At 39.9% G+C, this 24384-nt stretch overlaps 1 protein-coding gene across 1 annotated transcript; it reads left to right on the forward strand.

Moving 5' to 3' along the window:
- Positions 1-605: 605 nt before the first annotated feature.
- LOC138775491 (RNA polymerase II elongation factor ELL3-like) lies at positions 606-24384 on the forward strand (the record flags this gene model as incomplete). The annotated part of the gene is made up of 8 exons (XM_069955944.1): positions 606-865; positions 3660-3784; positions 6665-6779; positions 7428-7890; positions 17118-17166; positions 20003-20174; positions 21485-21529; positions 23581-24384. Coding segments are annotated over 8 exons (1340 nt in total), but the record flags the coding sequence as incomplete, so codon positions are not given.

Genomic DNA, 24384 nt, shown 5'->3' on the forward strand with positions numbered 1-24384 from the left:
TGCAGAATCCATGGCATTATGATGCATGTAAATTTAAAGCCATGTAGATGTTAAAAGCCATTTTACAAAGGCCGGTTATTGGTCAAATGAGAGTATGAGATAGCTAGACAGATGTTAAGATTGACAGATAGATAGCAAACCAACCAGACAAATAGATGCATAGATAGGAAAGTCGGAACAACTCTGTAGTTCTCTCATTCTTCATAAAGTACAGTTGATATGAGGGCTCAATGGTTACGTACTACAGAAAGGAGGTACTTGACCATGAGAAACGGGTTCCGCTGGTCTGAATAGTTCCTGTGAAGACAGAATAGAGCAGACTTGAAATAGATCAGGGAAAGCAAGTGCAATCTAGTCTACCTTTTCATACAATTGTGGAACAGTAGCTGTTAAAGTATTGGGAAGTGACCTAGGGCATAGTCACCTGAAATAAAAATAAAAAAGTTAGAAAACAATGGACAATTAAGAGGTAGAAAAAACCCTACATCAGAAAATCTTAATCTATATAAACTCCCAGAGACATATTTGGTTTCACTATATTGTAGAAGATTAACAATGTTGGGTGTATATTGCATATTACTAAAGATTTAATCTTTTTTTCCCAGGTAAATGTGTCAAGATGCCTAGTAAGAACAATATGGAGTCTGTAACAGAGAGCTGCTCACCTAGCCATCGCCCTCCAGTATTCTTAACACCAGCAGCCAAAAAATGCAACCGAGTTAGCGGAGAGCGAAGACCACTTCAAGAGTGGCTTATTCATCTTCTAGCCTTAAAGCCATGCCGGAAACATGAACTCATACAGCGCTTAGAAAAATCGAACATGTTTGCCAGAGATCACACAGAGTTACTGTCTGCACTGGATGAGGTATGAACAGAATGCCGTCATCACAATTTGTATCTTTAACAATTAGATAATTAGTTACTAGGAAACAAAAAATGATGGCTGGGTCTATTTCAGGTACTGTACCTATAACAAAGGTCTATTTTAGGGTAAAGCACCTCCTAAATGTATCGCTATTAACCCCTTCACGTCAGTCATACATATATATACACTACCGTTCAAAAGTTTGGGGTCCCCCAAACAATTTTGTGTTTTCCATGAAAGTCACACTTATTCACCACCATACGTTGTGAAATGAATAGAAAATAGAGTCAAGACATTGACAAGGTTAGAAATAATGATTTGTATTTGAAATAACATTGTTTTGACATCAAACTTTGCTTTTGTCAAAGAATCCACCTTTTGCAGCAATTACAGCATTGCACACCTTTGGCATTCTAGCTATTAATCTGTTGAGGTAAGCTGGAGAAATTGCACCCCACGCTTCTAGAAGCAGCTACCACAAGTTTGTTTGGTTGGATAGGCACTTCTGGCGTACCATACGGTCAAGCTGCTCCCACAACAGCTCAATGGGGTTCAGATCTGGTGACTGCGCTGGCCACTCCATTACCGATAGAATACCAGCTGCCTGCTTCTGCTGTAAATAGTTCTTGCACAACTTGGAGATGTGTTTAGGGTCATTGTCCTGTTGTAGGATGAAATTGGCTCCAATCAAGCGCTGTCCACTGGGTATGGCATGGCGTTGCAAAATTGAGTGATAGCCTTCCTTATTCAGAATCCCTTTTACCCTGTACAAATCTCCCACCTTACCAGCACCAAAGCAACCCCAGACCATCACATTACCTCCACCATGCTTAACAGATGGCGTCACGCATTCTTCCAGCATCTTTTCATTTGTTCTGCGTCTCACAAACGTTCTTCTTTGTGATCCAAACACCTCAAACTTGGATTCATCCGTCCACAACACTTTTTTCCAGTCTTCCTCTGTCCAATATCTGTGTTCTTTTGCCCATCTTAATCTTTTTCTTTTATTGGCCAGTCTCAGATATTGCTTTTTCTTTGCCACTCTGCCCTGAAGCCCAAAATCCCACAGCCGCCTCTTCACTGTAGATGTTGACACTGGTGTTTTGCGGGTACTATTTAATGAAGATGCTAGTTGGGGACCTGTGAGGCGTCTGTTTCTCAAACTAGAGACTCTAATGTGATTATCTTCTTGCTTAGTTGTGCAACACGGCCTCCTACTTCTTTTTCTACTCTGGTTAGAGCCTGTTTGTGCTGTCCTCTGAAGGGAGTAGTACACACAGTTGTAGGAAATCTTCAATTTCTAAGCAATTTCTCGCATGGAATAGCCTTCATTTCTAAGAACAAGAATAGACTGTCGAGTTTCAGATGAAAGTTCTCTTTTTCTGGCCATTTTGAGCGTTTAATTGACCCCACAAATGTGATGCTCCAGAAACACAATCTGCTCAAAGGAAGGTCAGTTTTGTAGCTTCTGTAACGAGCTAGACTGTTTTCAGATGTGTGAACATGATTGCACAAGGGTTTTCTAATCATCAATTAGCCTTCTGAGCCAATGAGCAAACACATTGTACCATTAGAACACTGGAGTGATAGTTGCTGGAAATGGGCCTCTATACACCTATGTAGATATTGCACCAAAAACCAGACATTTGCAGCTAGAATAGTTATTTACCACATTAGCAATGTATAGAGTGTATTTGTTTAAAGTTAGGACTAGTTTAAAGTTATCTTCATTGAAAAGTACAGTGCTTTTCCTTAAAAAAAAAAAGGACATTTCAATGTGACCCCAAACTTTTGAATGGTAGTGTATATACGTCAACTGATGTTAAGGGTGAATGGCGTGGGCTCAGAAGCTGAGCCCACTTCATAGACACCGAGGTCAGTCGACCCACAGAGTACAAATAACCTGTGACTTTTACTGTAATTTGCACAGTATAAGAACAAAATCCCCCAAATTCTGCTAACGTGCTTTTTGTTTGTTTTTTCAATTTCACCCCACAATATGCACAAAACAAGTCCCATATTGCTCTGTATATAGAAAAATAAAGGCATTATGGATTTTAGAAGGCTAGGAGGAAAAAATAAAACCGCAAAAGTAAAAGTAAAGACAGACACGAAGGGGTTAATAACAATACTGATCACAGTGATAGAGGGGATGACTAATTAGGAAATCTGATAAAACTGCTTAAAATCTATGTTTTCTGGTTCTCAGTTATGGTCCCTGAGCCTTCATAAGGTCCAGTTATACTCCATAGCTATTGCCACAATACAAAAAGTGAGTTAAATGTGGATTTATAGCTATGCTCATTCTTTTAGCTGACTATGGTATTAGTATAGTTATATAGGGATTATGTAATATAGTTTATATGGGAATATATTTTGCTGGGAAAACACCAGTTACAAGCTTGAGCAATCCTGCCAATATGCAAATCTGATTGTGGACAGATACACCCTCCAATTTAAAGATTAACCTGTTTGTGCCTCCTGATGTGTATTGTGAGATGATAGCTGCTGAAATCATTTCATTTTATGGAATGATTTAACTTGAGCCGCTTAATCTGAGCTCAGTGACCTTCTATTCATTTAAGGCCTTGATAAGAACAGCTTGAATGAGGACTGAGGTATAAGGTTTCAGACTTTCCTGACCTGATATAGAAATAACAAGGCTGGGTGTATTATAATCTCTCTTATCAGAGGCTGCCGTTTGAACTTGATTCTTATATCTTTTCCATCCTTTCCATAATTTAAGAGGTTCTTAGCTTTACATCTAAAATCAGTTCATTTTTCTATATCGCAGGTAGGATGCTTAAGTCCAAAGGATGGCAAGTACTGCCTGAGAGAGGAGCTGTACAGCCAGGTACAGAGGGACTGGATGGGCTACACCCCTGAGGAGAGGCAGCACATGTCAAGTCATTTTTCAAGGTATCAGGAGTTATTATGTAACATGTTAACTCTTGTGTTCAACTATTGAGAATCTATGTGGATTTAGCTGGAAAATGTTGAATTCAATTGGATATTTTAGGCAGTGTCTAAATTTTAGTCTGTGAGTTGCCGATTGAGTTCATGAAGGAGCAGCACTAGGAAAGTCTTGTCTTTAACTGTGACAAAGTCTTGTTTCAGTTACCAGCAGGTAGTTGGTAAAGGATGGTTTTTATTAAATACCTATTACTTTAACCCTTTGAGGACCAGGCCCAAAATGACCCAGTGGACCACGCAAATTTGGATCTTTGCACTTTCGTTTTTCCCTCCTCCCCTTCTAAGAGCTCTAGCACTTTCAGTTTTTATTATCTACAAGGCCATGTAATGGCTTGTTTGTTACAGGAATAGTTGTACTTTGTAATGGCGTCTTTCTTTTTACCATAACATGTATGACGGCATCCCAAATATATTATTTATGAAGATATAAATGAGTGAAATCCTAAAAAAGAATGCAATATGGTAACGTTTGGGGGGTTCCTGTGTCTACGTAATGCATTATATGGTAACAGCGACATGATACCATTATTCTATAGGTCAGCCCGAACACAACCACATGCAAGTTACACAGATTCTCTAATGTTATATATATTTTTTTTAATGAAATCCCTTTTTTGGCAATTAAATATTAATAAAATGGGCCTATTGTGGCGCTTATAACAGTTTTATTTTTTCACCTATGGGGCTGTATGGGGTGTCATTTTTTCCGCCATGATCTCTAGTTTTTATTAATACCATATTTGTGAAGATCGGACGTTTTGATTAATTTTTTTTATATATAATGTAACATAAAATCGGTAATCCGCGCACTTTTTCCCCTCTTTTCGTGTACGCCGTTCACCGTTCACAATGACGCTTGTTATATTTTAATAGATTGGATAATTACGCACGCTATATTATATGTTTATTTATTTATCTTTATATGTTTTATTTATATAATGGGAAAGGGGGGGTGATTTAGACTTTTATTGGGGGAGGGGTTTTGGGGCAGTGTGTTAGTGATTTTTAAGTCCCTTTGGGGGACTTGTACATACATAACTTTGATTTTTACACTGATCACTGCTATGCCATAGGCATAGCATTGATCAGTGTTATCAGCGCTCTGCTCATTGAGCCTGCCTGTGCAGCTCTATGGTATACACAGGGAGCTGCTGTCAGTATACACAGAGGGTACACTTACTAATACTGAACACTGAACTATTTTACTATAAAGTGGGCAACCCCTTAGGATTTGAATCTGTATAGTCTGGGGAAAAGAAAGTAAAGGGGGGCCATGGTTGAAACCTTTAAATATGTTAAAGTGTACCTGTCATTATAACTTTCAAAATCTAAATCAACAGCAGATGTGATATAAAGCAAGTTTGCAATTAACATTCATTATTTTTTTGTTGTCATGCTGTAAAACCAAGCTGTACCTGCCAGAAATCCAGGTCCAGTCTCCTGAAGGCAAATTTTGTGCTGGTTGAAAAAAAAAAAAAAAAGAGACTAAACACATTACGTCTGACCTGTACAGAAAGTCACAGCTCAATGTGTATGTCAATGTGTCTGGAAATAAAAAAAAGAGTCTAAATACAGGAAGTGACAGGTTTTCCCTGACAACTAAAAAAAATGTAAATTGTGAACTTGCTTTATATCACATCTACTGTTGATTTAGATTTTGAAAGTTATAACGACAGGTACACTTTAAAAGACTAAATGGGGTTCAAGAGGGGAGTGCTTTTAATTAAAAAAAAAGTCAAGAGGACACAGTCAAAGGTTAGTTGGGGACAGATCAGAAGCAACATGAGAAAATATTACTTTACAGAAAGAGTAGTAGATGCTTGGAACAAACTTCCAGCAGATGTGGTTGGTAAATCTACAATAACTGAATGTAAACCTGCCTGGGATACACATATATCTATCCTAAGATAATAAGAAGGGAAATACTAAAAGGGCAGACTAGATGGACCAGGTGGTCTTTTTCTGCCGACAATCTTCTATGTTTCTTCTATGCTATAGGCTGTATCCCATTTTTCCAGGCGGTCCTCCCGCTAGATCCGCCCTCTGCACGGAGCGGGCAGACAGCGGGAATCCGATGCCGAGAGTTCGGGTTCTTCCGAACCCGAACCTCAGCGGGTTCGGACCATCCCTATTTCTATTGTGATTTATTTTATGTAGCAGAAGTATAGTAGTTCTGCTTTACAAGTGCTACTGTTTGCTACAAGGGACTGGTATGTCTTTTCCAGAGAATCAAAGCACTTGCAAAGCAAAACTTCTTTTTCTAGATAAAATACTTGAGATTTGGAATTGGCAACTTCCTATTCAGGAGACATTCACTCTAAGCTCATTCTGAACTTTGCATGTATGTTATTACTTTCTTATGCTTGGCTTCTAAGAAATTTGCTACTACTATGACACTTTTCTGTTCGGTACCTGAAATATAGAGCTTATTAATACTGTGACAACCTGTCCTTTCTCTTCACCTATGCTCATATATAAGACTTTGGCTGGGGCTGATCTGTAGCTGTGGCTTCCATGCATTCAGTATGGTTAGGAAGGGAAGGTTATCACAGAGACGTTTTGCCTACTTGACTAATAGAGTATTTCATCTGGAAATATGTGTATTGCATCTTGTAGCCTTCTATTTGTCATGCAAGTTGAAGCTCTATTAATCACAGGAAGGTTAGTGTGAAAACAAAATATTGCTCAACCCTTCCTCACATCCTGCTTATTATGTGGCACACATACGCATTAATTGCATTTATCTTTACTGCAATTATTTAATCAGATCCACCCATCTTCTCTTAGCCTTACAGTTGTTTTTTATCCCATCTCACATCATTGTAGGAAACATCCAAACATTTCTTCATCACAGAATTACCAGACAAGTGCTGAGAGAGAAAGAACACACCACGGCCTGTCATCTACACATTCCAGTGCCCGACATAGGCATCCTGAGGCTGTAAGTCATGGTTTCTTTTGCAGAACTCCCTATAGGTTCTAACTTGACATATTAAAAAACAATCATATTTATGAAAATATTTTAATCTATGTCTTCTTGAATCTCCACCTATCATAAGTATTATCTGCTTTCCAAAAATACACACACATGCACATTGCTGTGTCCATTTCTCCCTTTTTTTGTGCATGGAAATTTTGTTGCAGATTTTCCTCCATTGACTCCTTGGGATGAAACATTAAGGCCATGAAAATTGACCCAATCTTAAACACATTAGGGGACATCTATTAAGGCTCGTATGCCGGTCTTAAATAAAGCCCCACCCCCATTCAGCCCGCCAGATTTACTGAGGCACATGCCTTTTAGTAAATCTGGCTGGACCTGCACCTGTTGCAGGGTGGGCGCAGAAATGTATACCTGCTCCAGAGCAGGTGTAGATTTCTATCATGATAAATTAGCCGCAGGAGTAGGTCATGCCTCCTCCCCACATTGCTGCGCCCCCCAACAGGTGAGAGAGCCATATGCCATAGAAATTTTGTGCAAATTATGTGGTTTGGTCCAAAATCTTAGCTTTTTCTGTGGCTTACGCCAGATGATAAATTTGCCCCATTGGTCTGTATATTTCATAGGTTCTTTTGTGTTGATTTTTAGAAACGTCAGACAGATGGAGATATCCCAGAGAACAAGCACTATAAAAAAATAAAATCCTCACAACTGGACAGTCATTTGCATCAACGACACTCTACTTCTCTATCCACTTCAGACTCCTCAAACGCTAGACACCATCTAGGTTCACAATCTGGAAAAAGCGCAGGACCAGTGTCTGAAAACCACAGCATTGTTTCTCAGCAAAGTCACAAAAAACAGAAAACACATCGAACATTGCATAAAAGTCATCATAGTGACGCAAACAAAAGGACAAAGCCTTGTGATGAGTCAGGAAATGGGAAAGTTAGATTCAGACAGGAGACAAGCCCTGTATCTCATCTGGATGGTAGTTCTGGCTGGCACAAAAATGAAAAGAGGGATTGTGAATCCAGTGAAGAGGGAGAAGAAGAAGATGACTGGGAAGAAGAAGCTCTCATGTTGGAAAGATGCCTCACATCTCCTGAAGGTAAGCACAGGCTTCAAGTTTTCTCAGCTGGGACCAAAAATGGTGCTGTAGTATTAGTCTGTGACCCCAAATGTCATGATAACATTCTAAAACCATATATATATATATATATATATATATCCAAATGTATGCCATTATTCTGCAAGCCCAAATGCAAGGGTGGCATTATAAAGATAATAAGATAATATGCCTTATTCATAAAAGACATACCCCAAAATGCCAGTGAACTACTATTTATAGGCCTTAATATACCAGCATTGCCCTGATTGTCACTATGTGCTATCGTTATTAGAACCTAAATGCTAAATAATGGCTGCATACCATTAATCTGAATGCCCTGATGCCTGGGTCCATTATTCTGAATGCCAAGATACTTGGGGTCTATTATTCTGAATGCCCAGATGCCTGGGTCCATTATTCTGAATGCCCAGATGCCTGGGTCCATTATTCTGAATGCCCAGAAGCCTGGATCCATTATTCTGAAAGCCCAGATGCCTGGGTCCATTATTCTGAATGCCCAGATGCCTGGGTCCATTATTCCAAATGCCCAGATGCCTGGGTCCATTATTCTGAATGCCCAGATACCCATAGTGCATTATTCTGAATGCCCAGATGCCTGGGTCCATTATTCTGAATGCTCTGATGCATAGGTTCATTATTCTTAATGCCCAGATACCCGTAGTCCATTATTCTGAATGCCCAGATGCCTGGAGACCATTATTCTGAATGCCCAGATACCCGTAGTCCATTTTTCTGAATGCCCAGATGTCTGGGTCCATTATTCTGAATGCCCAGATACCTATAGTCCATTATTCTGAATGCCCAGATGCCTGGGTCCATTATTCTGAATGCCCAGATAACTATAGTTCATTATTCTGAATTCCCTGATGCATAGGTCCATTATTCTGAATGCCCAGATACCCGTAGTCCATTATTCTGAATGCCCAGATGTCTGGGTCCATTATTTTGAATGCCCAGATCCCCTCAGTCCATTATTCTGAATGCCCAGATGCCTGGGTCCATTATTCTGAATGCCCAGATGCCTGGGTCCATTATTCTGAATGCCCAGATGCCTGGGTCCATTATTCTGAATGCCCAGATGCCTGGGTCCATTATTCTGAATGCCCAGATGCCTGGGTCCATTATTCTGAATGCCCAGATGCCTGGGGTCCATTTTTCTGAATGCCCAGATGCCTGTGTCCATTATCCTAATTGCCTAGATATGTCAGTATGCCAGTATTTAGTATTTCCATGTTATGCACAATGTAAAGTGAATAATGAAAGCGTAGAGGGGGAAGTTTATCATGTATACATAGAATTTTTCCTGTATGACACGGTCTGGCTAATCTAGGTCTGCTTGCAGGTGAGTCACTCGGATTGATTGAGTTACGTCTGAGTCATCTCTGGTTAGGCATGAATATCAAACAGAAGGACAATACAAGGAGTCCTTCAGTGAAGTCTTATATAGCTAAATGGCAAAATGATGCACATTGTTACATGTCTGCTACAAAATAGCCACATCACCATGGCATTATGAGTTTGCAGAATTTACATGATTATACTATACATCTCCTGTTTGAGCTATGGATAATAAAGTCAGCAGGAAAAAAAAAAGTGTGTATGTAACAGAACAAACAAACTACCATGCATTCAGGTTCACTAAGACGCCCTTCACACAGACCTTGGTGGTCTTGGTCCCCTGGACAGTACTTTATAGTTGTGAATTAAGCTACATTAACTTGTTTACTGGACAATCTTATAGAAGCAACAGTGCTATCTGGGTGCTGTATGATAATGTTATTTAGGCACACTATAGTTGTATTATTTAGGCAGTTTATGGTAAATGACAATGGGGGACATCAACAAGTATCACTCTAGAGATGAGCGCAACTCTGCAAGTCCAATCATTGGCATTTAAATAGCAGTGAATGAAGTTAGGGAGTCCTGGAAAACATAGATACCATCTATGGCCAATGTTCTCCTTAGGTCTGCAACCAGCTTCTTCAGCCACCAGAATATAAATGACGGACAATCAGACTTGAGCATGCTCAAGTTTCGCTCATCTCTACTCAGCTACAACAACAATATACAAATGGGTGGCCCATCCAATAAGTGTCTGTATCCTCATAAATGTAAACAAAAGTATATCTTTATTAGTACATAAAGCTACAAGTGCAAGACAAACACGAACACCAGTACCACGGTGAACATGGAACACGGTACCAGAACACACCGACAGGTACCAATGTAACACCCCCTCCTAATGGCCCCAATGACAAATATGCAACAAGAATGTATAAGTGTATGTATAAGAGTATCAAGGTACATGATCTGTGTAGAAATGGACACAAAACTGGGAGTACCAGAAAGTAGATAGGATCAGGGTGAAAACCAAAAAAGTAAGAGTAGATATCACCATAGGAGGGAGTCCATGTCGGGGTCCAGGAAAACCCACGCGTTCCGTCTCCACTACAAGACTTTCTCAAGACCCTTGAGAAATAGGTTCAAGACCCTTGAGATAGGATCAGGTCAAAACCAAAAAAGCAAGAGTAGATATCACCATAGGAGGGAGTCCATGTCGGGTCCAGGAAAACCGACGCGTTCCACCTCTAACACGAGACTTTCTCAAGACACTTGAGAAAGTCTCGTGGTAGAGACGGAACGCATGGGCTTTCCTGGACCCCGACATGGACTCCCTCTTAAAGATGGTCCGAACCTGCCGAGGTTCGGGTTCGTATGAACCCGAACGCTCGGCATCAGATTCCCGCTGTCTGTCCGCTTCATGCAGCGGGTGGATACAGCGGGAGGACCGCCTGGAAAACTGGGATACAGCCTATGGCTATATCTCAGTTTTCCAGGCGGTCCCCCCGTTGTATCCACCCTCTCCATGGAGGAGGAAGACAGCGGGAATCATTGCCGAGAGTTCGGGTTCGTACGAACCCGAGCCTCGGAAGGTTCGGACCATCCCTACTCCCTCCTATGGTGATATCTACTCTTACTTTTGGTTTTCACCTGATCCTATCTACTTTCTGGTACTTGCAGTTTTGTGTCCATTTCTACACAGATCATGCAGTCACATGTACCTTGATACTCTTATACATACACTTATACATTCTTGCTGCATATTTGTCATTGGGGCCATTAGGAGGGGGTGTTACATTGGTACCTGTCGGTGTGTTCTGGTGCCGTGTTCATCTGACACGGTCCTTAGTTTGTGTTTATGTTTTTAAATGATTTTATAGTGTTTGTCTTGTACTTGTAGCTTTATGTACTAATAAAGATATACTTTTGTTTACATTTATAAGGATACAGACTCTTATTTTGGATGTGCCACCCATTTCTAGACAAACCTTTTAATGGCAATTTACTATATTAATTTAGTTCTTCTTCGTACTTTATGCTTCAACCCCAATTAGTCAACCACTCTACAATGGTCTATTATCATAGACCATTGGGCATCCAAATTATAGACAGGGCAGGTCTGGATATCAGAAGTCACATGGCTATGGTAAACTGGCAGTAGGTAATCAGCTCTGTCTCTTATCTCCTCAGACAGTCCCTTGTTCCTTCTGTCTGATGATGATGGATGTTTCAGGTTGGCATGCTGTTTCATCTCTCTTGGTCGTCACCATGCTCCTTTTAATTGTAGTTCTGGCCTATAGGGGTCATGCATGTATCCTCGCTCAGCAATGACTATTAGAGAGTGTTTCACCCAGCATTCTGTGCCTGAGTGTTGCTAGTTTCTAGAGAAAATGTGCTATCCTGATCCTGCTGCTCCATCCACCCTAACCTATGCCTTTTCCTGGTTTCCAATGTCTGACCTCTTCTGTACTGTAGTGAATTTTCTGTTGCTGACCTGGATTGGTAATCTGAACCTGTGCTGCCTGCCCTGACCTCCTGTCTGTACTTGACTACATGTGTCTCTCATCCATAGATGTCATTCTTACTCTCCTGTATAAAGAAAAAGCAACAGGATTCCTTCAGCTCATAAAATCTTAAATTTTATTGTAGAAATTTTCATTAAAAGAAACAGCCGACGCTTTTCGAGCCAGCCTGGCTCTTAGTCATGGCATCTGGATTTGGAATATATCTAGGGGAAAAATGCATCCCATGATGGCCCAGGGAAACAGGGCATAGTAGCGCCGCTATGGGGAGCGGCGTCCATAATGTATGACTACGCCTACCTGTTTGACCTACTGGTGCCACGCAATTATACCATCTGGTCCACCAGGCCACCTTCTACCCATGCCGGCACCATGCAAGCTTGGTACCCTCAAGGAGCAGAAGGAACAGGATAAAAACCTAGAGGGTACTTAGACTCCACTCCCAGGTATGGCCCACAGCTGGTTCAGTAGCACAGAGGGTTACACATACGTATATAGATACATATTTTACATTTCCACGCCTGGCCCTCTCGTAGTTTAGACATCTGTCTTCTGTAGACTTTACTTGTGTGCTTAGAGATGTCACAGTGTAAGAGTTGTATGATGGACGGGTGAATACAAACTATTCATCTACCACACTTGCCTTAGGCAAACACACAACAGTGACACTTGCTTCCAGTTCAGCCTGTGTGGTTACATTTTAAAATGGCAAATTGAAGCCTGAAATGATTCTGTAAGAGGCATTGACTGCAGCCAGCTATTGTATCCTGCGGTGAGCTCTGCCATTGTGACTGCATGTACAGTATGGACCTGGCCTACACACCTGTACTGCACTTTGTTCCAAAGCAAATATGAGCTGATGGTTAGATGATAAAAATGTGCAGGTTGCTTCACAGTGTCTAAAAAGCGTCATCGGTGGTAATCCAAGAGCTATTGGAAATTAACCCTTTAGGTGAACGAGAAGCATTAAGGTGGCATGGAGGTGACATGGAATCATTAAAGACAGATACCCTAACTTACTTTAACCCTTTAAGGACGGAGACAGTTTTAATTTTTTGCGCTTTTGTTTTTTCCTCCTCATGTTTAATATGCTTGCATATTTTCCCCTACAGACCCACATGAGCCCTTTTTTTTTTGCGACACCAATTATACTTGAAAAAAACAGAAAAAAATTATATGTGCAGTGAAATTTGAAAAAAAGGTGCAATTCCTTTTATTTTGAGAGGTTTTGTATTTACGCCGTTCGCCTAATGGTAAAATTGACATGTTATCTATGTTCCTCAAGTCAGTACGATTACAATGATATGTAACTTGTATAACTTTTATATTATTTGATGGCTTTTAAAATTTTTTTACCTTTTAAAGAAAACTAAATGTGTTTAAAATCGCTCTATTCCCATCCTTATAACGCTTTTATTGTTTGGTCTATGGGGCTGTGTGAGGTGTCATTTTTAGCGCTGCGATCTGTTATTTCTTTTGGTACCTTGTTTGCGTATATGCGACTTTTTGATCACTTATAATTAAATTTTTTTCTGGATTTAATGTAAGCAAAAATGCGCAATTTTGCACTTTGGCGGGTTTTTGCGATTACGCCATTTACTGTACGAGATCAGGAATGTAATCATTTAGGGTGCGTTCACACCTACAGGATCTGCAGCTGATTTTCTGCAGCAGATTTCAGTTAAATAACTGAACACAGCATCAAATCTGATGCTGTGTTCAGTTATTTAACTGAAATCTGCTGCAGAAAATCAGCTGCAGATCCTGTAGGTGTGAACGCACCATTAATAGTTCAGGTGATTATGCACGTGGCGATACCAAATATGTTTATTTTTTTATTGATTTATTTTTATTTATTTATAAAATGGGAAAAGGGGGGTGATTTAAACTTTTATTAGGGGAGGGGATTTTTTTTTATTAATAAAAACACTTTATTTTTTTTCACATACACTAATTAGAAGCCCCCTGGGGGACTTCTATATACACAGCACTGATCTCCCGTTGAGATGCTGTGTATATAATAGAGCAATGATCCATCAGATCGGTGCTCTATTATAATGGTCTGCTGCAGACCATCTACATGGATTGCTGAGCCGGGATCAGCGTCATTCCGACGCGGAACCCCGGACGGCTCATTACAACGGATCTCCCACTAGACACCAGGGACAGGGGGCACATATACTATCCAAAGGAAGCTGTCAGCTTTGACAGCTGCATTTGAATAGTTAATTAGCCGTCCGCGGCGATCGGTCCGCGCCGGCTAGTACTTGCGGTCCCTGGCTACACATAGCAACCGGGCACCGCAGGCTGCAGAGAGGGCTCACGCCAGGAGCCCTCTCTGATCCCCCTTAAAGGCCGCATGACGGGTATACTTGTCATGCGTCGTTAAGGGGTTAAAGGAGACTTACAATAAAAAGACTCATAGGGGAAGATTTATGAAACATGGTGTAAAGTGAAAATGACTCAGTTGCCCCTAGCAACCAATCAGATTCCACCTTTCATTCCTTACAGATTCTTTGGAAAATGAAAGGTGGAATCTGGTTGCTAGGGGCAACTGAGACAGTTTCACTTTACACCAGTTTAATAAATCTCCCACAAGTGTATATTAAAAAGCAATATAATTAAAAAATATATAATATGCAGAATATTTTAAGCCTGGGGCTGTTGTCCTGCAGTAATCTCATGACAACACTTCCTGTCATGATTTCTTTCAACTTCAGTGTTGCTATAGAGTAATTATGAGGATTCAGATCACCATTACCATCAATAACCGCACGTAACTATTCACCTTGGTTAGGATGTAAATCTTGATGTGGATGATCATTTAGAGTTGCACAGTGTTCCTGTCCCTGTCGGGGAAGTCTAAACATGAATCTCAGAATGGTTCTGCCTAGAATTCAGCTTCAGGCTGCGTTCACACTATGTATATTTCAGTCAGTATTGTGGTCCTCATATTGCAACCAAAACCAGGAGTGGATTAAAAACACAGAAAGGATCTGTCCACACAATGGTGAAATTGAGTGGATGGCCGCCATATAACAGTAAATAACTGCCATTATTTCAATATAACAGCCTTTGTTTTAAAATAACAGCAAATATTTGCCATTAAATGGCGGCCATCCACTCAATTTCAACATAGATCCTTTCTTTGTTTTTAATATACTCCTGGTTTTGGTTGCAATACTGACTGAAATATACATATACTGACTGACTGGTAGCTTCACATGCACAGATTTCGCAGATTTTATAGAGTTTTGGGGTACAAACACACACACCGTATACGCTGCGTATTTACTGCTGCGATACGCAGCAAATACGCAGCAGATTAGATCTAAATAACTGAACACAGCATCAAATCTGCACCATCAAATCTGCTGCAGATCTGCTGCATATACGGTGTGTGTGTTTGTACCCTTAAGCAGATTTTTTACAACAAATCTTCAGCGATATTCATTGCAATTAGAGTCTATAGCCCTGCATTCTCTTAGTGGATTTTAATTCAGCTGTGAGAATGTAGTTTTCGTTAACTACGTCTATGCTGGGCTGGTGAAAAATAATAAGACACCATGGTTTTCCGCTCCTGTTCCTCTAGCGCACTGCTGTCTGCTTCTTCGGCTGCCGGTACACTGACAGTCCGCTCAGCCAATCAGTGGTTGTGGTGAGGCAGCACACTGATTGGCTTAGCAGGCCGCCAGTGACCCAGGAACTGAAGAAGCAGGCAGGAACGCGGGCAGTTAAAGCAATATCATGTTTAAGACCCAGCAGCTAATTAAGTGGGCAGTGGCTGCATTGTCACAGTGGAATGAAAATCCACTTCAAGAATTCAGTCATAGTTTACAAAGACAGATTAATCTGACAGATTTTTGAAGGCAAAGCCAGGAACAGACCATATGAACAGGCTATAAAGAAAAGACTGAGATTTCTCCTCTTTTAAAATCCATTCCTGGTTTTGGAATAAAAAAAAATCTGTCAGATAAATCTGTCTGTGTAGATGCACCATAACAGTACCAAGTATTGCAGAGGATTTTGCCGCAAAACTAGCAGCGTGAAATCCGCTGCAAACTCAGTACATGTGAATTTACCCTCAGGAATAGTACCTTGACCAAAGTTTAAAGGAGTTATCCAGCGCTTCAAAAACATGGCCCCTTTCTTCCAGAGACAGCCCCACTCTTGTCTCCAGCTTGGGCAGGTTTTGTTGCTCAGTTCCATTGAAGTGAATGGAGCTTAATTGCAAACCGCACCTGAACTGGAGACAAGAGTCGTGTTGTCTCTGAAAGAAAGTGGCCATGTTTTTGTAGCACTGGATAACCCCTTTAAAGGGCACGTGTCACCTAGATTTTCTTTAACTGATTAGAGTCAGAGTAAAAAGAAAAAAAAAATTCTTTTATTCTAATCTGTTTCTATTTTCTGACTTATATATTTTTTTTCACTTTTTGTACATTGTCATGGGCATTGCCTGAGCTGTTTTTAACAGCATTTAGTCACATGCTTTACAGCAAGATTCATGGACATTGACCACAATAGACAGACTCTGTCCCTTTGGGATGAATGTGAAACATCACTGAGCACCCTGTGTGACCTTTGATGAGGTGATACCACGGGGAGCGGCTATTGTCTCCTCTATTTACTGGTGTCACTTGTAGCTGCAATACTGTACAGATCACTTTACAGCAGCCTCTTCTTATTACCACAGACACAACAGGAAGTCTCAGCTTAGTTTTCGCCCCAGTAGTGAGAATGAAAACTGCAAGATTCCCGGATTATTTTATAATATAGATAGAAAATGGAAAATTAGAATGTCACAGAAAAATTCTTATGATACATTCCCTTTAAGTGTTGGATAAGGTAATTACCTGGACATACAGTACAGTGTGTACTGCAGCTAAAGCAGCTCTATGAGAAAGCTCCACCAAAAACAGCTTACTGGACCCTTCAAATGCTGGATCTAATGGCTGGATTTGTTGTGGCATTTTTTATTGTCCAAACTGCTGCAGTTCAGTTTAAAAGATGATGCCATTTCAAACAACTTAATGTCATTTGATGTTATTATTTATAACATTTATAAATCACTTCATTCACCAAATGTGACTCTTTGACCCAGAAAAACAGCCCTAAAACCTTGGCTACTAGGTCCCTTCCTTGCAATCTGATATCAACTGCCTGTGAGGGCGGGTTCACACTACGGAAATACTCACGGATAAACTCAGCGGAATTCCGCAGAGTTTATCCGTGAGAATTCTGTAGTGTGAACCCGCCCTTATTAGGGAATTTCTGTCTTTAGTAACATCCTTTTATTCAGTATGCTGCTGTATCAGTCAGTAACCTTGGCTTTTTTTTTTCTAGAAAAAGAAGAATCAATGTCATACTCTGAAGAAGTCGCTGACTATTTCATGTGAGTTATACATGTAAGGCTTTTTGCTGTACAGAAAGCTGAAAAACATAAGAAAACAGATGTACATTTAGGTGCATACATTTCCATATATCAACCAAAAATGTGATCAGCTGACGAACAAGCGTTTGCCTGCTGATCGCTGGGCATTTTACACAGGCTGTTCTCTTATTCGGCACTGAGGCTTCACGTATTAGTATTGAGTAAGAAGGGAATCACTGCCTTTCACATATGTAACCGGCACAATGTATGTTAAAAACAGGAAATACATTTTCAGTGCAGATTCTTTCCAAGTATCCACATGATCCTATAATCCATAAACATACAATACTCCATTAAATAAAAATACAATTTCCAGCACCATATCCATTAAAAAATTGCTAAATAAAATGTTTGTGAGGTTAAAGACTCCATACTGTGTGCACAATGTCCCTCGGTGATTGCGATAACATTGCTTAGAGACCCCCTTGGCTGGTGCAATTTTCAAGGTTAAGCACAGTATCTATATGGAGAAAAGTCTCTTGGCGTAAAAGGTTTAACTCCTTCCACCCTAAGGAACCATGCAGATGGGGCACTGCCATATACCATGGAAATCTATAGGGGCCAGTACTATAAACTAGAACGGTGTTTCTCATCTCCAGTCCTCAAGGACCTCCAACAGGTCATGATTTGAGGGTTTTCTTAGTATTTCACAGATTATATCATTCTAGGCAGTGCATTGGGTATTATCACGGGTGTGCTCTGTGTGGGATCATGACCTGTTGGGGGGATTTGAGGACCAGAGTTGAAGAACCATGCACTAGTTGGTTTGGGCTTCCATTCAGGTAAGGAAGCATGACGTAACACAGTACTAACATTACAGGATGAATAATTGATAGTGAAGCTACAATCTACCCCTTTACTGTCATTTGAGGAATCAATGATTTCTATGTCAATATATCTTAAAGGGGTTAATCGATTATTTAGAATTGAAGGCCTATCCATAGGGTCCATTTGCACAGAAAGATTGTCTGACAGATTATCTGCAAAAGATTTGAAGCCAAAACCGGAAACAGACTATAAAGAGATCAGGTCACAAAGGAAAGCCTGAGATTTCTCCTCTTTTTTAGAAATCCATTCCTGGCTTTGGCTTCAAATCTTTGGCAGATAATCTGTCAGATAATCTTTCTGTGTAAATGGACCCTTATGCTACGTTTACACGGAATGATTATCGGGCAAATTTTTGCGATAACGATCGCATTGAGCGATAATTGTTCCGTGTAAACGCAGCGAACGATCAAGCGATTAGCTAAAAATCGCTCATTTTGATCTTTGAACATGTTAATAAATCGTCATTGATCGTTCGCAAAAAATTTGCAGATCCGTGTGAACAGTTGTTCACTGATTTTACCTATATGCGAGATAGGCTTAAGCAATCGCAAAACGAATTTTCTGTACGATATATCGTTCCATCTAAACGCTGATCGTTATAAAAAAAAATCGTTACTTCGAAATCGTTAATCGTACGATCGGGCGAATTATCGCTCCGTGTAAACGTAGCATTAGGGTGCGTTTACACAGAAAGATTTATCTGACAGATTTTGGAAGCCAAAGCCAGGAATGGATTTGAAAAGAGGATAGATCCCAGTCTTTCCTTTATGACCTGGTCCCTGTTTATAGTCTGTTCCTGGCTTGGCTTCAAAGATCTGTCAGATAAATCTGTCTGTGTAAACGCACCATTAGGCTACGCCATCAATATCAGACCAGGATGGGACTGACACAGTCATGGTGGCTCTGCATGATATTACTATGTTGAATTGAAGTGAATTGATAAAAGTGTAATGTTATAGTATTGTACAGTAGCATAGTCTTCTGTGCAGAGTCCTATTAGAGCATACCAGTGGAATGAAATTTAAAGGACAACTCCAACAAAATTTTTATCTCGTGTCAGAAAATGCCAGAGATTTGGAATTTACTTCTATAAAACAAATCTCAAGTCCTTCAGTACTTATCAGCTGCTGCATGTTCTGCATGTTTATGTCAATGACATACAGCAGCTGATAAATACTGGAAGACTTGAGATTTTTAAAATAAGTTAATTACAAATCTCTGTCACTTGTTGATATGAAAGAGAAACTTGCCCTTTAAATACAGATCTCAAGATATATACTGTATTGGTTTGCAGCAAGTATTTTCATAGGATATCTTCATGGAACGCGTTTAGGATGAAGGTGTGGTGATCTCAGTGCCTATGGCTCTAAACATGCAATCAGGTCACAATCGATGATCTGCCATGAACAACACGCATTGCTTCTAGTATCTCATTATACAGGGACTGGCACTGTCCAGACTTGTGTGAATAGAGGCAGAGCATGCATAGCTCTAACAATAACCATTTGTGTTCTGAATATTGTATTTGTATCCTAGCCTTAAATATGTGTATTTCTTGCATTCTTTTATTAGTTTTGACATGTGTTTATAGTATGCTCAGCCACCCCATTTTTGTGCTATGTGCCAGATCAGCTCAGTTAATAAAACAAATACAGCTGCAGGCCTGAAGTTTCCGAAATTCTTAATTTAGTATTTGTGTAATACTATATAATTGGTTATTGCTTCCCACACACACAGTGCTGATTGACAGGACCTCCCCCAGTGTGTACTGCAGGACCAGCTCCCAAAATTAAGCACAATGTTGCCACCTAGAGGCTTGTTAGGGTAACACATACTAGCAGGGCACCAGTTTTGTATATAAAAAAAAAAAATCTTAAAGAATTGTTCATAAAATAGATTAGTGTATTGAATGGAATAATTAATTGACTAAAATTAATTTGGTGAATTTCCTTTCTTTTGCAATGTGCAGTAAGTACACTACAATTATGTCTCAAGATCAACGGAAACGGTATGAAGAAGATTTTGCCTCGGATTACACCGAATACCTGGAGCTGCATGCCAAGATTGGTAAAGTGCTGGAGAGGTTTATGCAGCTTGGCTCCAAAATGAAGAAGTATCAGCAAGGAACAGTAGAGCACAAGGTAGGATTGTACTATGATCCATACAATGGGAAGGTTCTATGACTGGTGGATACCTTCTGTCTCATCTCATGTTTGTTTGATCACAATACAATACAATGGACAGAGCAGATCTTTTATGCAGTTTTTGAAAACCAGACAGCAAATGGAAAGGAACAATATAGGAAAGATTTCATATTTCCTTTTACCAAACCTAAAACGTTAGCATTTATTACAGCCCAGAGCTGTATTCACAATTCTGCAAATAAAGGTAACCTGTCATCACTTTCCTGCTGCATGAACCATGAGTCAGCGGAGAGGTCCCTGGCAGCTTTTCCCACAACCCACTGGCCTTGTTGATAGAGCTCTCCTTATAACCAAACAGTGAGAGATCAATAAAGGGTAGGAGGGCCAAGAGATGCTGCTGGGGGACCGCCCATGGTCAGAAAGTCATGACATGTTCCCTTTAGACACAGCTTTTTTTTTTTTTTTTTTTTTTGTGGAAAACATCCATTGCAGTTTTGAGCCATAAACAGAAGTAGATCCAGCATGGAGTAGAAGGATAAGTCCTTCCTTTATATTTCCCATTCATTTTGAATCAACCCTAAGGGTATGTGCACACTGAGCAATTCTCGAGGAATTGTAGCTGAAAGTTTTCAGGCAGAATTCAAGCAGAATTTAAGCCCTATAGGATTAAACTTCTATAGGATTCCTCTAGCAGATCTACAGCAGAAAATTCTGCTTGGAAATTCTGAAGTGTGAACAACAGAGCAGAAAACCCATTGAACACAATGGGACTTTGCTCTGTACATATTTTACGGGAAGAATTTCAAGCTGAATTTTAAGCTGAATTTCAAGCTGAATTCCTCACCTTTTCCTCAGTGTGCACATACCCTTAAGGGTGGGTTCACACTGAGGAATCCGCGCAGAGAAGTTCAGGCGGATTCCATCACTCGTTCCCGCTTGCATCTCCAGTCTGTGCCATAGACTCAATTCTATGCACAGGCGGATTTGGCCATTCACTAAAAGAATTGACATATCAATGAAGAGAAAGCTTAGGTAGCCTTTACTGCAAACAATAAACCTGTAATCCCAGCTCCTACATGGCAAATAATGATATAGCGGTATAGCAAGTTGGGGATGCATGAACATAGGGTAGATAGATTCTAGAGCAATATATTTTAAGAAATAAGGGAATCCACAATGAGTGAATGCAATGAAATGTCAGGTCCATCATATTAGGTCCATCAGATGATACATTGCCTTACGTTTGTTAGTTTTGTGTATATCTGTTTGAGAAGTCTGCCCTGTAATGCCATTATTTTCTCTTTTAGATGGTTGAAAATAAGATCCTGTCAGCATATAGGAAGTTCAAGAAAGTGAGTATACTTATTTTGAAAGCTCCATCAATTCTGAAGTGCTGTACATATGGTCAGGGGTTAACATACAGAATGTAACAGAAGTAAACCACAATCTTTCCTGACCAGTGCATTAGTGTAAGCTATGTTCCCACAACATTTTTTTTCTTGTCAGTTCATAGTATTTTTGGTTTTCTTTTAAACGACGCCCATCATTTTGAGTCCAAAATAACATACATTATTTTGCAGCTTGGCCGCCAGTCAGTGCAATGATGGCTGCTGGATTATTATTCTAACTTATGCTGGGTTTACACGGAGCGATAATTCGCCCGATCGTACGATAAACGATTTGGAAGTAACTATTGTTTTCTATAACGATCAGTGTTTAGACGGAACAATATATTGTACGGAAAAATAGTTTTGCGATAGCTTAAGCCTATCATATATATAAGTTTACACGGAACGAATGCAAATTTTTTGCGAACAACAGACGATTTGAGAACATGTTTAGATCAAAATGAACGATTTCTGGCTCGTCGTTTCATCGTTCGCTGCGTTTACACGTACGACTATCGTTGAATCCGATCATTATCGTGCAAATTCGCACAATAATCGTTCTGTGTAAACGCAGCATTAGATGGACTGATTGCCCCTTAGGTGTGTCTTTAATTAATAAGCCCACTAAATGTAATAGTAAGGACAGCAGAAAAAAAACAAAAACATCCTATGCTTGCAAAAGGTGAAAATATTGGTCATGAACATTGGACGTTTGCCTTAAAAGATGTCCGTTCTTCCATAGAATTCAATGCATTTCACTAGTCTATTAAAATGATGCAATAATGGACATTTTAAAACAAAGTTGTTTTTTTTTTAAACTTAGCCTTACTGAGGCTGCCAACTGCAAAAAATATTCAGGCCTAAAGAATGAGAACAAGCATTGGTTAATATCTATCTAATCTATCCACAAACTACTAGTTTCCAGCCAAATAAAATAACACTATAAAAAGGCAAAAGTGGGTGTCACCCACTGTCATTTATCACAGTATAGGATGATGAATAAAGGAGAAACAACATCCTCACTGATCACTACTGCACTATCCCAGTTACTAGATTACCTGCACTCAGCTGTTCATATCTCCCTATGGGTTTATGAGGGGCAGCACTTTCATGTCATGCTGAAGATAGGTGATAAATGACTGGAAGGAATCCTTAATTTTAGATTTGTTTTGTATTTTTTCCATTGCATTTTACCATGCTGGTCACCACTTTTTCTGAAGGTTATGGTTGTATTCATACAGTAAATGAATGGCCTCTCTATTGGCAGAAGCTGCCTTTTCTTTACTGAAGACATTATACACATGTCCGCAGAGTGCGTCATTAAATGAGAAAGTTTGCTGTGGATCAGTTTTAGTGTAGATTTACATTATAATGGGTCAATCTAGTAATCTGGGTGACTGACATCCTAATCGTAGCTGGCACCAATGACCAGATCTTATTCTTCTTGTACAATGTTGCAGTGGCATTCACACATTCCATGCTCGCCCATAAATGCAGATATGCTACAGAATGGAATTTGGAGTTCTCAGCGTATTCATTATGATGCAGTACAGTAGTGAAGATTTAAACTGTTTCAAAGCTACTGGCAATATGATAATGCAGGGGAACTCTGAATTCTGTAGCACATTGTCCATAGTTACTGGACTTCCATGAATCACGTAAATGTCCCCTGAAGGTATTCCAGTTAATAGATTAAAAAAAAGTCATCTGGTGGATAGAAATAATGAGGCTACCCTGTCCACATGGGCAATATTTCTGTAGTATTCCTTCAACCCCTAATAAAATCAATGTCACAGTGAACTGCTGCAGTTCTGAAATTTAAAGGATGTCTAATGCTACATGGCTGCCTCTAACAAAGAGCCCATTCATTGTACATAGTTTTATGGGTAGCACACAATCTGCTTTCAACCTGCCCTAAAGTTTATGGGAATAGACCGACTATTGTTTATATTGCCACATGTATGTTAGAGTGTGTAGACCTGAGCTAAATAACCTTCTAATGTGTGTCTCTTCAGACCTACCCTGGCTATGGGGAAGAGAAGAGCCGCTGTGAATACTTGCACCACAAACTCTCACACATTAAACACCTGATTCTGGAGTATGAGAAGAAGAACACGCCAACCTAAGCTGAGCTGTCTACGAGACCTTTGATCCATACCAGAACAGGACATCTCAGCACAGCGGGCCGCAATGGAAAGACTTCTGCACAATAAGCAGCTTATGGGGGAAAAGAAAAAAGTGCCATCAAACTACTGTATGATATATACTATAGTAAACATGCCTTGTCGCATCACAACTGCATCAGCTACGGCCTTAAGGGGGACAAAAGGTTAGAAAATGTACAGAGGAGAGGTTTTAGCTTTTCTGGTGAGAAACTGTCCGGCAAAGATTAAGCTTGAGTAATCTACTGGGAAGGATGGAGCAGTATATAAAACACAAGAATTCATTGACTATACTGCCCCTGTGGACATTACTAATGTGGGGTCATGCCATACCTGGAGCACTGAAGGATCACTGCCTTTGCCAAACATAAAAACTGCATTTCTTTGACTTTATATATAAAAAAAAATAAAAATAAAAATAAATAACTGGGAAAAGCAAGACTAGCTCTCAATGAAAAAGGAAGGAGTGTCTGACCCCCTAGTAGCATGAAATGGGTTATACGCCAAACCAGAGACTATTTTGCTCTTCAGTTCTCTGAATCTGTGAATAAATCTTTATTTAGTACATGTCACTATTGTAAACTAGTTACATTTTGTGGAATCATTGTGATTTACACTGACCTGGGATCAACTATTAAAGTTGCTTTTGATCTACTA

Source organism: Dendropsophus ebraccatus, unplaced genomic scaffold (genome assembly GCF_027789765.1).
Source record: "Dendropsophus ebraccatus isolate aDenEbr1 unplaced genomic scaffold, aDenEbr1.pat pat_scaffold_1655_ctg1, whole genome shotgun sequence".
Classification (NCBI taxonomy): Eukaryota; Metazoa; Chordata; class Amphibia; order Anura; family Hylidae; genus Dendropsophus; species Dendropsophus ebraccatus.